Source organism: Nestor notabilis, unplaced genomic scaffold (genome assembly GCF_000696875.1).
Source record: "Nestor notabilis isolate BGI_N333 unplaced genomic scaffold, ASM69687v1 scaffold15869, whole genome shotgun sequence".
Classification (NCBI taxonomy): domain Eukaryota; kingdom Metazoa; phylum Chordata; class Aves; order Psittaciformes; family Psittacidae; genus Nestor; species Nestor notabilis.
The window spans coordinates 24,911-43,450 of record NW_009944220.1 but is presented as its reverse complement, the minus strand read 5'-3'; the positions used below and the strand labels follow the sequence as shown (position 1 = coordinate 43,450).

Genomic DNA, 18,540 nt, shown 5'->3' with positions numbered 1-18,540 from the left:
ATACACCTCATTGTGTATATCACTTTTCAGCTGAATAAAAAGGGTGGTTCTAAATAACCAACTGATTTTGCTTAGTTTTAGCAACCTGTGTCCTTTGGAAGTTCACTTCCATTTACATGGAACTTCATGGTAAAACTCCTATTTAATCTTTATACTGACAGCAACCAGCAAACCAGTCCTCTCTCTATAGGAGTGTCCACTCCTCTTGTAAAACAGAGGAAGAAAAGGTGGTGACCACCATTCCCTAAAAAAAAAAGAAAAAAAGGAAAAGACACAATGAAACCTCAAATTTTATTTAATCAATTTACACAAATCCACAGCAAATTAGACACAAAATAGCACTATATACAGAGTATTACTTACAATACATTACAGATTTGATTGGTGTAGTGCATCAGCTCTGACGTGATACTCAGTTACAGTAAAATCCTTCACACAGCTATACCAGGAGACAGGAATGTAATGCAACTAAGACACGTTTTTTGGTGTTCCTTGATGACCAAATCTAGCATGCTCCTTTCTGCAGCAGGCTAAAGTGCTGTCAGGCAAGGTATAAAGTCACTTGTACAATCTTGCCACCTCCTATTTGTCCCCTACAGCTGTTTTAACCTGTTGTAGAATAGTATAGGAGTACCTAAAACACATACCAGGGCTGGCCACTTACTCCTAATAGAATTCTTACTCTGAGCTCCTAAAACTGTAAGAAGTCAAACATTCAGTATCAAAACTTTCCAGGAAGCCTTCATCAGCTACCTTAGAGCAGTGGTCAGGAACTGGGATGCTGAGCAGTTGAAGGAGGCTGTGTACAAGCAGCCACCTACAAAACCTTCTTTTCAGGAGAGGCTAACCCTTCAGTGGCAGCAGCACACACATCAGAAAGATAAGACCAAATTCTGCCTCTAGCAAGGCAGAATACTATGAACATTTCTTACACCTAATGCAAGAGGAGCAGGTTACAAGATGGAGCTAGTAGTTTCAGCTGACTTCAAGACACATTAAGTGTACACCAATTCTAGTTTTCTCTCCTGACTTCCTCTAGGTAGACAGTACTAACTGATGCAAGATAATCATGTTTAATACCACTCCAATAGTGAAGATACTCACTATATGATTCCCTGTAGGTACCGTAGATAAAAATGGGGTTTTTAAGGCTAAAGTACTCAGTACTATAGATCTTTAGTGAAGTTGGGTCAACTACTTAAGCAGTTTCTGACTACAAGTTATATGTGCAGAAATTTATAGCATACTACATCTTCTACAGTGATGAGGGAAACAATCTTACAGTAAGACATTCCTTGACCTATTGAAACTCAGCGGAGCTTAATAATAAAGGAGAAGGATGTAAATCCAGTTTTAGCTGAAGGCTGGCACCCTAGAGACAACACTGGGAGAGCTGGACTGAAAGATGAGTCCATGTTTGTGCCTGGAGAACTGGGTTCTCCTTCCCAAGCTGTTTCTAGTGTGGGCAGATCTCCCTTTTACCTAAGGCCCCAGCACCTTTCCTCTGATGTCCAGTGCAGGCGTTGTCATCATGGATAATGCAGTTACAAGGCATGAGCCCAAGGCCAGCTCTAGCTTCTGAGAAAGCAGTATTGGCTTTACATGGTAACTTCAGAGACTGAAGTTTTGCTCGGGTGTGATTCTACAGCTTGTTTCTCAAAACAAATCATACATGGAAACATTGAAAGTGCAGCAGTTCCTGCCAGCATGAAATAAGAGGATTTCACAAGATGTCATTCTGTGACTGGACTAAAACTGCTGTCAAATAGATCTAATTTAGTCTACTGCAAAAAGCACTCGAGTCAGAAATAAATAACAAAGCATCTCAGATACAGGTGTACTAGAAACTAAACAGCTTTGTGCTAGTGCAGACTTCAAAACAGACCCCGATTTCAAATTACCTTCTGAAGTTCTGGGATGGGGAGCGTTGGTTTTGTGGTTGTTTTAACAAGAGCCACACTGAAGTGTCTCCCTGTGAAGTCCAGCCTCGTGGTGTAAAATCATGCATTACACCACTGCGTAGCAGAGCGGTGCTCACACCCGGAGCGTCACGATGAGGAGATGGATTCTACAGCCTCCAGGAGGTTCAGGGCCAGGCTGTACTGCCCGTGGTTCTCTGGTAAGTGCTCGATGACTTTGTTAATGAGTTTGGCTGTTGTTGCAATTGGTACTTCTACGTTTTGCAGTTCCTGGGGGTCCTGTATAAATGAATAACACAGCATTAGAGGAACTTTACAGATGACCCACAGCATAGAAGCCCTCCTCAACATGTGTAAAACAGATCAGGAAGGTTTATTAATTCAGTTAAGGTGACGCTCTGACCCACGGAGCTGCTGTAGCCTTCGTGAAACAGAGCTAGCAGCAGGAAAAGTGACAACAAATCCTTGTTTCTAGTAGTAAGAAAGGGCCATTCACATGTAATCTCTGTCTTGGTGAACAGAAGCTTCTGAAACTCAAGCTTAACTTACCATAGCTTTGAGCCAAGTACATAATGTTGGAGGGAGCCTGGCGAGGAGTTCCATGCCCTCCTTTGTCTGCACGTGAAGTAAAGCGAAGGCCAATCTCTGCCCAGCCAGTATGAGCAGCTGTGATGCAAGCACTTCTTTGTCTGTCACCATAAGAAAGGCCTGAAACATAGAACAATGTAAGGAACTAGAAACCATTTCACAGCATGACACAGCTTATGTGGAGGCTTGAAAAGCTGTATCAAAAGCAGCTTCTCAATACTAAAAGGACACATAGTTTCGAGACTGTTTCTTGTGTTATCTCTTACTTTCATTAAGCATGTTATTAATAGCTTCAGAACAGCCGAAAAGTGAGGAGAGAATTACTCTGTACTTTACACAGAGATTAGTGTGAGATCTGTACAGTTCACCAACATATTCCTAACTTCCATGTAATCTCTCTTCCCCTCAAGAAAGGGAAGGATTTTCTTGTCCAAAGACTAGTAAACTTTTCCTAAAAGATTAGAGGCAAAAAAAAGCAGATTCTTATCAAATACAGTTAAATGAAAAAGGCTGCACGGGTTTCGAGCAGGAGTGCAACTCCATATTATGTTTCCCCTGGTTGCTATGCACAGATTCTTGTTGGGAAGAAGGGAAAAATGAAGGTCTTGAAAAAGTGATTTTATAGCCTCTGCCTTTTTGAGCCTGGAACACTTGTCCACCCTTCCCAGGCATCTTAAGCAAGTGAAAAAGTAATTTTAGCAGAATATCTGGTATAAGGATTTAAAAATCATTAAAAGCTGTTGTTACCTCTTCACCAAGATGATCCATCCCGTAACTATAGAGTTCACAGACATAGTGCCTTTTGATGACATCCTCAGAGATTTGAAGGCACTGAGCCAGGTCCACAGCCAAAGTTGGCCAATTCCTGCCCTTTTCAAAAGGGAACAGTTCCTCTTCTGAGACTTCGTTGGCCTTTTGCGATGAACACAGTGATTGAACTGCTGCACTCACAACTTTGACCAGGAACTTGGAAGCAGAAGATTACTTCAGTATTATTTGAAAGTTAAGATGTTGAAGAACTTCAGGTACAGAAGTTACACCTACCTGTTGTCGTATGGATAACACATTTGGATCCATATCCCCACTAGGTAGCAGCTGAATTGAAGTAAGGTCTTTGAAAAATGCATTTTTGCCCTAAAATTGAGAACCAAAGACAGGCCTCAGCTATCAGGGGAACACAAACAATCCATTTTGATCCAATAGTCATAAGTCTGCTCATTTTTCACATTGAATTTGTGCTGCGTCTTCTGCTCCTCTCCAAGGACAAAAATCCCCAGCAGGATTTAAGTGAGTCTACACCAGTGCTTTGTGTTTCAATTTGGTTTAGACTTATAGTGTGGTAAAGCTAGGAGGAGAAAAACTCCATTTGTGGGACCTGCTTTCTACCAGGGTCACGCTCTGAGTGGAGACACACTCCTTATTTTCTCTTTTGAGTGTTTATATGCATAAAATGACAAGCTGTTTATTCTCTTTGAGATGCTCAGAATTCTGGAATAACCATCAGCAATAATGGATACAACATAACATTTCTGACCTTAAATATTTATGTTTTCACTCATCTGGCCCGTCTCAAAGCAGCTAGAAAACCCTGTCATCCCCTGTTCTTACTATGCAGTATTTTAAGGCCAGCTAATTATTATGGAGCTGATTTTCATGCATCTGAGGTCACTGCAAATGGTATATTCATAAGGAAAAGCACCAGGTTTGGGTCTCAGCTTGAATGCTGCTGACAACTTCAGTAATGCACCACAGGGGAATGGATGTTTCACAAAATCATGCGTGAACTGTTTAAAGAGTGAAAGCTAGCTTATATTAGAGAGACCAAAAGGAAAGGAGAGCAAGATTAAGGCTCATGCTTTCAAAAGACTTACTTACCTTGCTATCAAACAGTGAAAGAGGCTTCACGCTCTTCAGAGAAAACCTCATGATGGCGTACAGGATGGTACATAACACAAACTGGTGTTCAACCAGGGGGTAGTGAATACGTTTCTGCTCAAGGGCCAGTTCTACTATCGACACTGGTCCTTCTACCGCCACCCAAGCATCCTCAGTGTCTAGGACAGGAGCCTGCATTTCATCACTAGTAACGTCAGCCTGCCAGAGCAACACAGAACAGTGTCATGAAATGTCATCTCTGTTGGCCTTCTATGCAAAAGACACTGCTCTAAGCACGAGTTCTCTGCAGTGAAATTAAGAAGATGTCGTATTGCCTAAAAGTTCTTTAATTGAAAGGTACAAAAATTAGTATGTGTGTATAACTGACAATTAAATGGATTAGTTCCTTACTTTCTACAGGAAAAATGAAAGTTTACCTCTAGCAATGTTTGCAGGAGTTCTGAACAGCAGCCAAGAAAAGCTGTCATTGCTACGTCACCCATCCCCACGTCCTGTTAACAAACAGCGTGATTTAAAGTGTTTCAGTTGGAATTGAAACAGGCTTTTATTAGCTCTCTGTAGCTGAGAAGACAGTTGCTGACATTAAACACATTAAGCTCAGTTTATTAACGTGTTATATTTAAAGGTAAACAAATACTCACAAACTACCGTAAAGAAATAGGAATAACGGGAAAAACAGGGATTAAGCTAAATGTAGCCATTTACAATACTGTATCTCTGAAGAAGACTGAATTTCTCAAACACCTCTAGTGAATTTCAATTTCTGAGCATATGATTTGTCTTCCAAAAATGTTTTAACTAAAATAAATCATAAACTAGTATTAAAATGAAGGCATTTTTATTTATTTCATCCCATTTAGACAAAAGTAGTATTACTTGCCCGTCTGCATAATCTGTCCTTTGGAGCTTTTCCAACCTATCAAATAAAGAAATATTTCAGCACAATTAAATAGTTTTCATCATAAGGTATTTGTCACACCACGTTTTAACTTTTTTTTACTGTTTTCCTAATATAAAACATTATATCATTATAGTTACATAACATACACATGGCATAGATTGAGTACAGGTCATACGATTCAGAAAGAAACATCACTGATGCCCATATTTAGTTCATTCTTCTTAAAGTCTAGGATTAGAAATAAGGCCCCACAGTCCTCATTCAAATCTCAGAGGCAGTTAAAACTTCCCAGTGATTTCTGTAATGCAGAACTATAGCTATGATACCTGGTGTGATATTAGAAACAGTAGGGAACAAGGGAAGAGGAAAGGAAGAGTGGACAATACAGCGTATCCAGTGAAATGGACCACAGGATTAGGAAAAGCTGCTGCTTGTGGGGATGTAAAAGTTTCATGGCAGTAACTCACCAGGAAACAGGCACAGAGAAAACATTTTAAGTTAGTTATTGTTTTCTATCCTTACATTTGATATATGCATATATAAATAGTTCCAAACTGTCTCACAAATACTTTTTATTTAGTAATTACAAGCTAATGCTGCACATAAGTCTTCAGTACACAGCAGCCAGTGCTGACCAGCTATTACTTAAAGTCACCTATAGCTGACCATCCCCATGGATTTGGTATTTTAAATATACATTCCTTCATCACTTCAAGAAGTTAGCTAAATAATAAACCAAATCAGTAAGGGGTTTTTTTGATGCTTAAATCAAAGATATTCCCAACTTATCTAAAGCAAACAAAAACCCCCAGTGGTTAAAAACCACTAGTTTCACTTTTCAGTTAATAACAAATACTCAGCCTCAACTGTCACAGTACTGCACTCACCTTGTCCATCAGATACGTAGCAGAGGAAAGCCTTTTGACTATGAATGTATTCCACATCATCAGAGCAATACCTGGAACAATTGCAAGCTTGTGAACTCCATGTGAAGCAAAAAGAGATCTTACAAGTATGGAGTGAAAAGCCATGGACCAAAGTTCCTTTGACGAGGGGTGGGGGGTGTTAAGATGGTAAATTGAACAAGAAGGAATTATGAGTTACTCTCAGTGATTTTACTTGGACTTGAGATTTCATATTTCTCTCTGCAATTAAATACAGTCAGAAGTGTAATGAACCATTATGCAGACTGGGTTAAACATTGTAGGCACACAGAAACTGGTGGTAAGCATGAAAGTTTAAGACTAGTGCTTTAGGCATAGAGTGCCCCTTATTTGCACACATAAAGACAAAAATTAGTTCCAGAGCAATGTTTTTAGTTAAACACATGAACTTTTTGATGGAAACTCAGTTTCAACATGAAAAACAAAAGCCTGAATGTCAGCAAAAGGTCTTGGGTTGTTTTTTCTTTAGACAGAATGGCCATCACTACTTACAACCTGCATACATTTACACGAGTGAGCAAACAGTCATTTATTCTGCTGGGTTAGTTTTAACAGGGGTAGGTTTTTAACAACAGCTTCATACTCACCATGCTGAACGTGAGCATTAAGGATGCATCTGAGGTGATCTATAGACCGAATGAGAAAACATGCTTCCTTATGTAAAACAAAAACAGCAGAAGAACAAGTTACCACACTATTCAAAACTTGGTTTACATGTAAAATACTGATTCTTTGGGTTACTGATCCTTTTAAAGCTACTACTTTTTGACAGTTAGAAAACTTGAAGTTATTCTGATATTACAATCTTCTCTGCTACTATCTGACAAACATGCATGCATGTGGCAAAGTATGCTTCAGTAATCAAGAAACACATTGTGATTTCAGCACTATTTTCAGGGCTTTGTTTTAGTATATGTACTGCAAACATATTCGTTGCTGAAAGACACCTCCACTGACTACAGTTATTCTTCAAATACAAAGCCCATTTGTGCTAGAAAGATTAATTTTTACTCCATTCCATTATGATGGAGTAAGTTTTCGTCAGTCTCAAAGGATCCTTCTATTCTAAACAAGGTGTTATGTTGCACAGAGGTAAGGAGTGGTAATTTCAATTTTAATGTCATCTGGACTTAGGGCAACATTTTCCAATATTAGAGAACTACAGGACAGCAGCAGAAAAAAGGCTTTTTGCTTGTCTTCCTATGACAATTCTGAACAGTGGCCAGGAAATGTAAGAACATTCAAGAAATCCCTCTTTCCTCTTTAAATGGAATGGATTCTAGCTTAATTCATTCAGCATTTTGTGATCTGGTTTAGCATATCTAGAAAAGTGGAAGAGTTCATCACTAACATGTCAGTGCTGAAACTGGTTTGTACTTGCACATAATACAGGCAAAACCCTTCTTCATGCTGCTTGTTTGAATCCAGTTTCCACACTTCCAGTCTGGAGAATCCGATAGCTTAGAAAGATCTGGTCCTGTCTTTGTGAGGTGCCAGTCAGCCTCAGGACCTGCATTTGTTTTCTTGTAACTGATACACTCTCAAAGTCAGTCATCTTAATGAAAGCTTTTATTAACTATTAGAAACTTGTGAAACTGCTTCTGTTGAGTTGGTCTTAACCATCACTCCCCACAAATGAAATTCCTTTACCTCTGGGTCCTTATTCCACTGCACTACGTATTCCCAACAGCAGTGTGCATGGAGTACATCCACTTCCAGACTACACGGAAATTGCTGATATGCTAGTTGCAGCAGGTCTAGAAAAAGCAAACCTGAAGTTACATGGCAGATCTCTTCCCACTGTAGTTTCTGCTACTGCACAACAGCAGCAACTCAAACATCTCTGCAGATGTTTCGAATTCCAAAAATTCATGTTATTTTCTTACCTAGGATTGTTTCCAAACCTGCATCTGCTTCTGGTTCCTCAAGAAAGATATTAGTATGCATTTCTTCAGAGTCTTCAGTACTGTCTGTACTGGCTTTCTGTTGGGCCAAATTCAGCACAAGAGGACTGAAGCCTTGCCTAAAAACCCACTTGGCTACAGTGTCAGCAATACCTCCTGGGAGAGACAAATAAACCAACAGCAATATGAGGTATAGTCACTGTATCCTAGAAGATCAGTGGTTCAGAATCAAAGGGCAATATCTGAAGGGGACCTACAGGGATGCTGGAGAGGGACTCTTCATCAGGGACTGTAGCAATAGGACGAGGGGTGATGGGTTCAAATTGAAACAGGGGAAGTTCAGGTTAGATCTAAGGAAGAAGTTTTTAACTGTGAGGGTGGTGAGGCGCTGGAACAGGTTGCCCGGAGAAGTGGTGAATGTCCCATCCCTGGCAGTGTTCAAGGCCAGGTTGGACAGAGCCTTGGGTGACATGGTCTAATGTGAGGTGTGCCTGCCCATGGCAGGGGGTTGGAACTGGATGATCTTAAGGTCCTTTCCAACCCAAACCGTTCTGTGAATCTATGGCTCAGAAGTCTATCAGAGAGACAATCAACCATCTTTCCAAGAGGAAAAAAAAAATGTACCTTTTCCAGCTTCAAGCAATTTCTTTACAGAAAGCTTGCCCAACGGATCAGTCTGCTGTGATGAAACTCTTTTTGTCCTTTTGCTCACTTTGCTGTGCAGTAGTGTTTGAAGTATCAGACAATCCTCTAACTGTTTCAGCAAAAGTTTCCAGTATTCAGTATCAAGGGAAAGCGCTTCCCAGGATTCCGTGTCTGAACCTACAATTATTTGGGAAAACTAACAGAACACATGAACTGTTTTGGGTCTGTCCACTTAAAGTAGGACAGTTTCCTTTGAAAAAAGATGAATGTTATTAAAATTGAGAGCTATATCCCAAAGCTACTCATTTTAGAGAATAATTTAGTTCAACGTATGTACATTTACTACGCGTGAAGATGATGCTCACTAATCACAAGATGCACAGATTCTTAACTAAAAGCCTAAAGAGATACAAGGACTTGAAAAGTCATCTTACAGCCCATATTTTTAGTTGAGAAGTGGGTTAGAATCCCTTCAAAAATATTTCATTTTAAATCCTCCACTACATACACGTTTCCTACATGTATGATTAATCCACCTACATTTCAATCTCCTACTGTAGTAAAAAATACATATCATGCACTCAGAAATACTGGATCACAGTTCTGTGCGTTATTTTGACACACACTAGAGTTCACAGAAGCCTGGCCATTAACACTTCTAAGCCTTAAGCCAAAGGATGGTAGGGAATAAGAAGGTGAAAAGATAAATGGCTTTATGGAAGGGAAGTTTTGAGGGAAATAAAATCGTTGCTTTATTCTTTTAAGAGCAGAAGAGAAGGTGACAAAGGAGAGAGCATATGAGTAAAGCCCAAAATGTTGCAACACACCAACATTCCTATTTGGGCAATGCTGACAATATACAGAATTGGAATAGTTAAGATGAAGGTGCAAAACTCCTAAACCACTTCTTGGTAATCGAGTTATAATTTATAAGGCAGTCTATTTACAAGGCTAAACATCACCTAAACCCCATCTAACCTGTTAAGAGAAGTAGTAACACACACATATGCCTAGGGCTATTTAGGAATGGGGTCACTTCTCCATCTTGAACTGCAATGCTGCGTGCAGCTTCACAGCCTTACTCACAAGCTGGTGAAAAGATACTTATTGCCAAGAAAACCAAACTCCCATCACCTTAAGAAGGCATAGTAATGTAAGTGCCAAGACAATTCACCAGTATATTTTAAAAAGATAATAATAAAAAGTCACAGCTATGTTAAAATAGGTTTAACATCCAGGGTTTAGTGGATTTATCTGGAAACTGTATAGGCTTTATGTTTGTCAGCAACATTTACTATCAGGAGAAAATCTGACTGTGCAGTTCCCATCACATATTTAAATACATTTAGTAAACAATTCTGATATATCCTTTATTCAAACACATGTTTTCAGGCTTGCAGGATGCTTGTGCCTCTGTTGGAATGCCACCAAAAAAAAAGCTGAGGATGTTATTCTATTACAAAGACAGCAATTTGCAAGGGACTGACACAGTAAGTAAGCTAGAAGGGGGAGGTCCGAGATGACTTACCTTTTTCTCTGTCACACTGTCAATGATCTGTGCAGTGACAGAATGCCCAACGTGAGCTGATAACAAAGCAGCTGCATTACTTTCTGACTGAACACAAGCTGTACGCATCTGCTGCCACCAGGGGGAAACTGACTGAGTGTCCCACGACTCATCTATAGCAACTGTAGAGAAAGGGAAGAGTAGGAAACTCAACGTGGGTCACTGGGTGCTGGAACTAGTAAAAGCACCAACCAACCCTGAAAGCAGCACTTTTAGTACAGCTTATATGATAGGCAATTTCCAATTACTCTACATTATCTTTTTCTAGGTAGGCAGCATTCCATTTCTGGAATAAGTGTCTCAAGGGAGCTAAAGCAACTCAAAGGACTTCTGAGAGCCAGACAGCATAAGGGAGATGGGCAGGACTGTACACCCAAAAAAAGGGGGGAAAGGGAGCTGGACAGCCACCTTCTGGTGCCAAATAGGAGCTGTGTCAACTTAGTTGAGAGTGAAACTACAGGGTATGAATGAGGCCTTTAACTGTGACACTCTTCAGATCTTGATTCTACTTTCAGTTAGTGTATCAACATAAAGCACTTATCTCTGTCCCCTAATAATGAGGAAATGGGAGGGAAACCCACAGGCTGTGATTAATAATAATATTAGCTATTAGTAGCAAATTTTTAATAAGAATTAATATCAGTTGTGTTTAAGTGTTCCAAGTGCACATCTCACCTTTCATTTTGCTCAGAAGTGATAGCGTAGTGTGAAGGCAACTGACAGAATCTGGTTTGTCTAGAATATCTTTTTCCTTGGAAAGCCATAAATTGAGAAGAAGTGACTGTAAATAAGAAGAATAGAGAATTAAAACAATAGAATGGAATTCTAATATTGCAATACAGTTAATGCAGGAGATTTTATTTCCCCCCGCCCCCCCTTTTTTTTTTCCCTTTGACATCTTTTAAGTGGGAAATACAAATAAGAGCACCTAAAGAACTGAACGTGGGAGTATCTGAACACAGCATTAATCCAAAGGTTGACACTAAGAATTTTTCCCTTCAATGTTTTCTTTTCAAAATATGTAATAAATAGCTTACCAACAAGATCTGAGGGCTAAAACCTGCTGATTCCAATGCGTGACACATTTCTTCTGCAGAACTCTCCCCACACAAACACTTCCAGAAGAAAAAGCTGCCTGAAGCAAAATTAGTTGACATTATGAACATCTAAAGTCATAGCCTCTCCCCTTACACTTATATGAAAGATCATCTATTGATTAGATCCCACTGAGTGCAATACAAAGGGCTAAGTTACATCCTGGATACCCTGATGGTTTAACCTTTGTAGTGAACCTTCTTCTCCACTAAGGACTTAGGTGTTCCTACCACTACAGGAATCATATGGAAAATGGATATATAACAAAAAAAGGCTTATTGCTATTATTATTACTGCTTGGATGCTCTAATTTTGGCTGGGATAGAGTTAATTTTCTTCTTCGTAGGCTGGCACGGTGCTGTGCTTTGGATTTAGGATGAGAATAATGTTAATAACACACCAAAGGTTTTGTTGTTGCTAAGCAGTGTTTACAGTAAGTCATGGGCCTTTCAGCTTCTCACACCATCTCACGAAGGAGTAGGCTGGGGGGAAACACAGCCAACTGGCCAAGGGATATCCCACACCACACAGTGTCATGCTCAGTATAGAAATCACCTGGAAAGCTGACCTTTTGCATCCCAAGGGATGCAAACAACTGCGTGGTGTTTAGCTACCCTTTGGGTTAAACCACAGCAAAGGGGCATCCAGGGTTGAGATAAAGACAGATCCAGAGTGTGTCAAAACAAATTCATTATAGTCATTCATTACATCAGTTTAATAGTCACTGGTCACAATGCTGCTCTATTTGCTCTCAGAGTTGTGCTTTACTTGCTGTGTATGTTCCCTGTCGAGCTGTTCATCACCTCTGGGGGCTGAATAAAGTTGTAACACTGCCTTATGGTACATAAATCTGTAAAATTGCTGGTCATGAGACTGGTGTTTGTGCTCAGCACTGCTGTCATCTCTGTACTTCAGGAGCCATCTATCGGAAACTAGTCTAAACTACACCTTTCACCTTTTCTCCAAGAGCCACCACGGAGAGGCTGTTCTCCATCTTCCCCTTCTCCCCCAGGATAACTACAATAGCTCTTGAATTTTTTAGGATCCTCCTGATCCTACGGTAAGGAATTCTAATCATTTTTTATAAGAAGAGGAGCATCCTATTGACCAGGATTAGAGGGGTCCTGCCTCCAGCTAGATGGAGGAGAGGTACAACCGGGCTTACCGCACTGTGTGGATCAGATAGCCTGGCACATTAGTTTCACAGGAGTAAGACACTGCTGCTCAGTGAACCCTAATGCCATCAACGTATCCAGGAGCAGAACCCATTTGTATTTCTGGAGTGACAAGAGGATCCCAACAGCTGAAATCAGCCTGATTGGGAATGAGTGGGAAAACTACCTCACTGTGACTGGCCCAAAGGCTCTGCGCATCCTTGGCAAAGACTATCTCAGAAGAGTATTTCAAGGACCCATCCATAGTATTTCAGATCAATGGTCTCCAAAATCTCCTCAACTCCACAAATGAGGGGTCCTTATTCCCTCCTATGGGCCCTGTGCTGTCTGTCCCTGGTCAGCTCCCCCATCTCTGTGGCTAAAGTCAGTCTTGTCATTACCAGAACTCTTGAGGTACTGACCACAAAACCATCAGCAGGATGCAGTTGCTCTGTAAAGCATCGTGTCACCACTATTCAACTTAGTGGTGCTAATAAACAAATGAACACTGATAACATGGCTTTAGGGCAATTACAGCCACAGATGCAGTTAACTTGTACTATTAAAGACTTGCCCTATAACTAAAGGTAAGAGTCTGGAACTAGCAGAGTCACATACTTGAAGGCAAGCCAGCTTAAGGCCCTCCCAGATTAAGGCTAAAGTATTTGTACAATCTTAGATTATAATAAGTCTTTAAGTAATTTGACAAAGAGGTCAAATAGCTCTTACCTAAAGCCACATATTCTCCATCTTCCATATTTTTCACATTAATCATGTCCTTCTCATATTCCAAATATTCCAAGAACATTCTCACAGACAATACATCATCCTTCCCATCAGCAAACTGAACAGCAGTTTGGGTGTTTTCTTTCTTGTAGTTCTCCAGTAAAGTTTCAAGCCTGTGAAAATCTTTCTCTTCCAGTCGAAGCAATTTAGCCAAGTCCTTAAAGAGTAAAAGCCAAAAAAATCCCACATGAGAAGACTAATGCAAAGAGATGTTTTACAAAACAGTAAAAACAAGAATCAGAAAAGTATTTCATCTTAGACATTAAAAAATGACTGAATAATCTCAATTATTCATATAGCCTAAATGAAGACCTTATCTAGCTTCATTTTTAAGGACTTCAACAGATATTTTCCATATTTAGATCCTGTTCATAGTATAAGCATCACCCATCAAGCAAACAGCCTATTTAACACTACTCCATATGGCTTTTATATATGCAGTTTACACATGGTAACAAAAACAAGCCAAATTATGATGCTACACAAGTAAATACCAGAATTTGTAATCTCTACTGGTCCCATAATACCCTTCCAAAACTAAACAAAGTTAAGAATGTGCTATGTACTTTGGATAAAGGGCTGAAATCAGGAGATCCTGGTTGTATTTTCACTTCTGTCTCAACTTTATGTGACTGCTAAAGAGTATTAGGTAGCTGGAGTAGTAGGCATTTGTACAGGGGGAGAAGCATTACAAAACAGTTACTTCCTTAGAAGTTCCAGGCCACGAAACCAGGTAACCTGCTTACCTACATAACTTATCCGAGACCTTGGAAACACAGTTTTATGCTTAAATCATCAATTGGTTTTATAAGACAACTGAATCTGGAATTTACTCACATTATCCGAGGGTGGAGTGTCTTTCTGGATGCTTTGGCAATTTAGTTTGCTGACTAGCTCATAAAGATGTAACAGCTTTAACTTGTTTGCACAGAACTGCAGAAGTCCTTCATCCACACACTCAAGCTCTGAGGAGAAATAAAACTGCATCTGAACTCAAATATATAGCCTGGAACAGTGAAACGTGCTTCTCAGCTGCACTGAACGGATTCCATTATTAGAATTGGAGGACTTGCATCTTTCAGTGTAATTTTTTGATGCTCTGCTGCTTGCAATGATTATATATAATTCACAGAGGTTTAAAACAAGAGTTATTTTTATGAGAAGTATTAGAGACAGAGATCAGGCTCATTCTCAACCTCCTTCAGTTCAAAAATGTGGAACTGAACAAAGATAAATCTATTGTCTTTTCCTCCTTTAAGGCCAAACCAGAGATTGCCAGGACTTGAAATGCAGAGTCTCAAACCTATTTTCTTTTATCAAGAACACCAAACTATGATCTTTTACTCATTCTGCCAATACTTAAGCATAGTCCTTGCATCAGAAGAGAGCTTGGTATCTAGTGACAGGAATTCAATTTCATCTCTGCAAGACACTGCCTTCTGTATTTCTACAATCTTAGTCTCAGAAATTTCATGTATCTATTGGCATTCAAATTTCAGTAACAAATAAACTAATCAGAATACAGGAAACTAATGCCAACACAATGTTGAAAAAACCCCTCTATTCCAACTTGGTTTAAAGAAAGCATTTTAGAGAGATCCTAAAAGCATGTTTCTATCCAAAAGATAACTCCAAATATATCATCTTCACCTGGAACAGGTTCTCAACATGATTTTCTCCCTACTAACCCTTAAACACTTCTGAAACATTGCTATTAAAAAATCCTACAAACAAAAGAGAAATGCACAGAGCTTGCTGTACAGTCACTTGACTTTTTCTTCACCATCACAGCATCCACAGAGCCCAGCCATGTGCTTCACATTAGCTTTTACCTACTAAGCACAAAGTGGAAGGATATGGCACTACTCTTCTGAAATTAGAAGGCTGGAACATCAGCCAAGCTCGTTCCTTATTGTGACTGGGAGGAAATAATGTTGTGTATGACAATAAGAGACTAATGATGAAAACTACACTCTTACATGAACAGACGTGAGTATACAGGTCTGTCAATCTCTTTTCAGTGTAAAAGGGCATGTTTCCATCTTTCTTTTGTGGTTTTCTGAGAGTTAATAGAATGGATAATGCTGAGGTTTTAGAGTGCCAGAGAACTGCATGTGTGAAGCTCCCAATTTAATCTAATTCAAGAAAATGGTTAAAAAAAAACCCCACTGATACAACTGAAAGATTTCCTCTCAAGACTTTGAAACTCCCACAACATGTCACATTCGCACTGAGGCAGGACAAGGGACACAGCCTTTCTTATTGACAAATGGTTTATTCAGGACTTCCACACAACAGTGGCAGGGATTTCTTGACTCCTATTGCTAAAGCCTCATCTTCTAACAAGCTGCAACGAAGCCAGTGATAACAAAAGAAAACCCCCAAGAGAATTCTATTCCTGAGAACCCCTAACACATGCAAGGGAAGTGGCAGGCACACTCTACTCCTCAATACCCAGTTGGGTCTTCAAAATGGGGTCACCTCAAGCACAAAGTGGGTTCTCCCCATATAGAAAGATCCAAGCACATCATTTCAAAGAAATGATCCTGCAGACTTTCAGCAACAAGATTTTGAATGGGTAATGACACTTCCTGACATTGGCTCTGGTATCTCTAGCAAAACACATGAAACATAACTTCAGCAAAGCTTACCAAGAAAAGATACCAGGCATCTGGCCAGAGCTCAGATCCTCAGTGCTAAGGATTTTGTGCCTCTAGTACATTAAAACTCACAGATCCAAAGTACCAGTGTCCTTACTGGTATAAACTAAAACATCTAGAGGCAAATGTCTATGAAAACTTCTTTCTGAAGGAAGCTTTTACTGGATGCAAGTTCTCATCCCAGTTGTTTGTTAGGAGTTTTCTCATATAATCACCCTTTACTAGGCACACAGCAAGCATACCAAAGCATTCTCACTAGCAAGCTATTTGCAGTCATGAAATACACAGAAGCAACATCCTGTGATACGTAGCAGCAAAACCAAGCCCGGTCTCTCTGTGAAACAGAATAGTTCTACAACAGTCCTAAAGCGCTGCAGATGAAGTGCAAATGCCTCTCCATAGTTGCAAAATAAATATCCACCTACCCTGTTTTTGTAAGTTATCCATTAATGTCTGAGTGATGTTGGTGAGAGATGAGAGTGGCACACGTTCACTTGTCAATAGACTCTCCAGAGCCTGTTAAGCAGATGTTCAGAGTTAAACATTTACTTTACTGTAAAAACATGTAAGGTAAACCAACAGCAGCACAACTCTGACAATGCTTTTTCACCTGTATTTGCTCTTCACATATACGTGGGGAATAATTTGATCCTACAGGAAGGTCTGGTCTCTTTTTATTAGTTTGAATTTTATGACGGAAGATGCCTTGGGGAAGTCACAAGGCAAAAGTCATTCCAGTCAGTATGCAGTAAAAAACAAACCAAAACCCACAAACAAACAGAAAACCAACACACACCAAAACCTAGAATAAAACAGCTCAATTATTTCCTTCAAATACCTCTAGGAAAAAAGACCATATTTTGAAAGACTTAAAACATTTAGCACTTATCTGATAATTTAGGGTTTTTTCCTAATAATAAAGTATACTGGCTTCTAAATACTCACCTGTTTCTTTGTAGCAGGGTATTTGATATCAAGTATTAATTCCTTTGCTTCAGCTTCTATCAAATCTGCAAACAAAGCCAATCACCATTTCAATTTGTATTTCTCAAATGCAAACTGAAAAGCAAGTCAAGCCACACCACAGCTAAGAGGCACATGGGTTCATGCTATGAAGATGAAGGCACTATCACAAAAGTTGCCAAAATAAGCTTAGGAAAATGAAACAATGTAAGAGCTCAGTAGCATCTCTTACTCCAAATCTGTACCACTTAAGAGGAAGAAGGATATCTAGAGTCAAATGCCAAACTCCATTACATAGCATGATGGATTGCACATAGACCATGTTTTCTGCAAGCACTCACAGTGGAGTTTAGTTAAGATTTACAAGGCAGACAAGGCTTATACTGGACCCATGTACAAGATAAATTTAACCTGGTGCATGCAGAATGCACTACAATCATACTTGTGTTTGTCCACTTACAGGACAAGTAATACAAGACCCACTTGACAACATACAATCTGTAGAAATTAAACAAGAGAACCTACCTGGATCTGAGGTTTTAGCTTTGAGTAAAGCATTTAACTTCTTCACTAGATGCATATCCTTTGCTCGCTCACTCTTTTTATCACTGGAGGGAAATAATTTTAGTTGTGTGAGTGAAGAGAACTCAAGACTCAGGAAAAAAATAAAATTATTTAGACTACTTTAAGGTAACATCACATTAATAAAAAAATCAAGTTCGTGCATACAAACCAATGAGGCTATTACCTAGTATTCAGCTTGAGAAGGAACACCAGAATTGCTCTCTTGAAATAAAACATTGTTTCCAAAACCAAGAATGAGATTCATTTGGTTATAGAGAGCACAGAAAGTCCTTACCTCAGTGCTAAATGGAAAGGTACATGGACAGTTTTTACACTTCCAGAAACTGGATCCACAAGGCATATCTGGTAAGTCTGGGGCTGCCATCCCTGACTGGTCACATTGTTTAGACCCATTATTTTATAACCAGGATACAACAACCTGAAACCAACAAAAACCATGGCTTTACAGTGAAGAACAAAGTTAGCAACCTTCCCTTTCCACACTCTGAATAAAGAGACATACTTGATAAAGCTAAGGTTTAACAACTGCTACACGTGTTTATCAGGGAAGACTGACAGACAGTGTGTCTATCTAAGTAGAGTGATGAAACATGACAAAATCCCCTTCTACAAAACAAGCAGCTGCATTCAGTAGAAACACTGTGGGCAATGCAAAATTGCCTGCCAGCACTTTCCACTTTTACCACTGGCATATCCACACATGACTTCATTGCAGCAGCACAGCCAATATACACGTGTTTATCAGGGAAGACTGACAGACAGTGTGTCTATCTAAGTAGAGTGATGAAACATGACAAAATCCCCTTCTACAAAACAAGCAGCTGCATTCAGTAGAAACACTGTGGGCAATGCAAAATTGCCTGCCAGCACTTTCCACTTTTACCACTGGCATATCCACACATGACTTCATTGCAGCAGCACAGCCAATATGGC

The 18,540-nt window shown here is 39.6% G+C and overlaps 1 protein-coding gene across 1 annotated transcript in view; it reads right to left on the bottom strand.

Moving 5' to 3' along the window:
• Window positions 1-2,048: 2,048 nt before the first annotated feature.
• The window catches only part of RAB3GAP2 (RAB3 GTPase activating protein subunit 2 (non-catalytic)), a gene marked incomplete at its 5' end in the record, with an annotated part of 31,063 nt that continues 14,571 nt past the window's right edge, over window positions 2,049-18,540 (bottom strand). Inside the window, 21 exons of the mRNA XM_010022342.1 lie at window positions 2,049-2,198; window positions 2,469-2,627; window positions 3,255-3,473; window positions 3,552-3,641; window positions 4,383-4,601; window positions 4,820-4,894; window positions 5,284-5,319; window positions 6,192-6,262; window positions 6,836-6,902; window positions 7,899-8,005; window positions 8,135-8,308; window positions 8,777-8,993; window positions 10,326-10,486; window positions 11,040-11,145; window positions 11,402-11,499; window positions 13,343-13,556; window positions 14,237-14,364; window positions 16,485-16,575; window positions 17,005-17,069; window positions 17,548-17,630; window positions 17,882-18,029. Coding sequence (XP_010020644.1) covers window positions 2,049-2,198; window positions 2,469-2,627; window positions 3,255-3,473; window positions 3,552-3,641; window positions 4,383-4,601; window positions 4,820-4,894; window positions 5,284-5,319; window positions 6,192-6,262; window positions 6,836-6,902; window positions 7,899-8,005; window positions 8,135-8,308; window positions 8,777-8,993; window positions 10,326-10,486; window positions 11,040-11,145; window positions 11,402-11,499; window positions 13,343-13,556; window positions 14,237-14,364; window positions 16,485-16,575; window positions 17,005-17,069; window positions 17,548-17,630; window positions 17,882-18,029 — 2,678 coding nt within the window. The remainder of the gene's footprint in view (window positions 2,199-2,468; window positions 2,628-3,254; window positions 3,474-3,551; window positions 3,642-4,382; window positions 4,602-4,819; window positions 4,895-5,283; window positions 5,320-6,191; window positions 6,263-6,835; window positions 6,903-7,898; window positions 8,006-8,134; window positions 8,309-8,776; window positions 8,994-10,325; window positions 10,487-11,039; window positions 11,146-11,401; window positions 11,500-13,342; window positions 13,557-14,236; window positions 14,365-16,484; window positions 16,576-17,004; window positions 17,070-17,547; window positions 17,631-17,881; window positions 18,030-18,540) is intronic.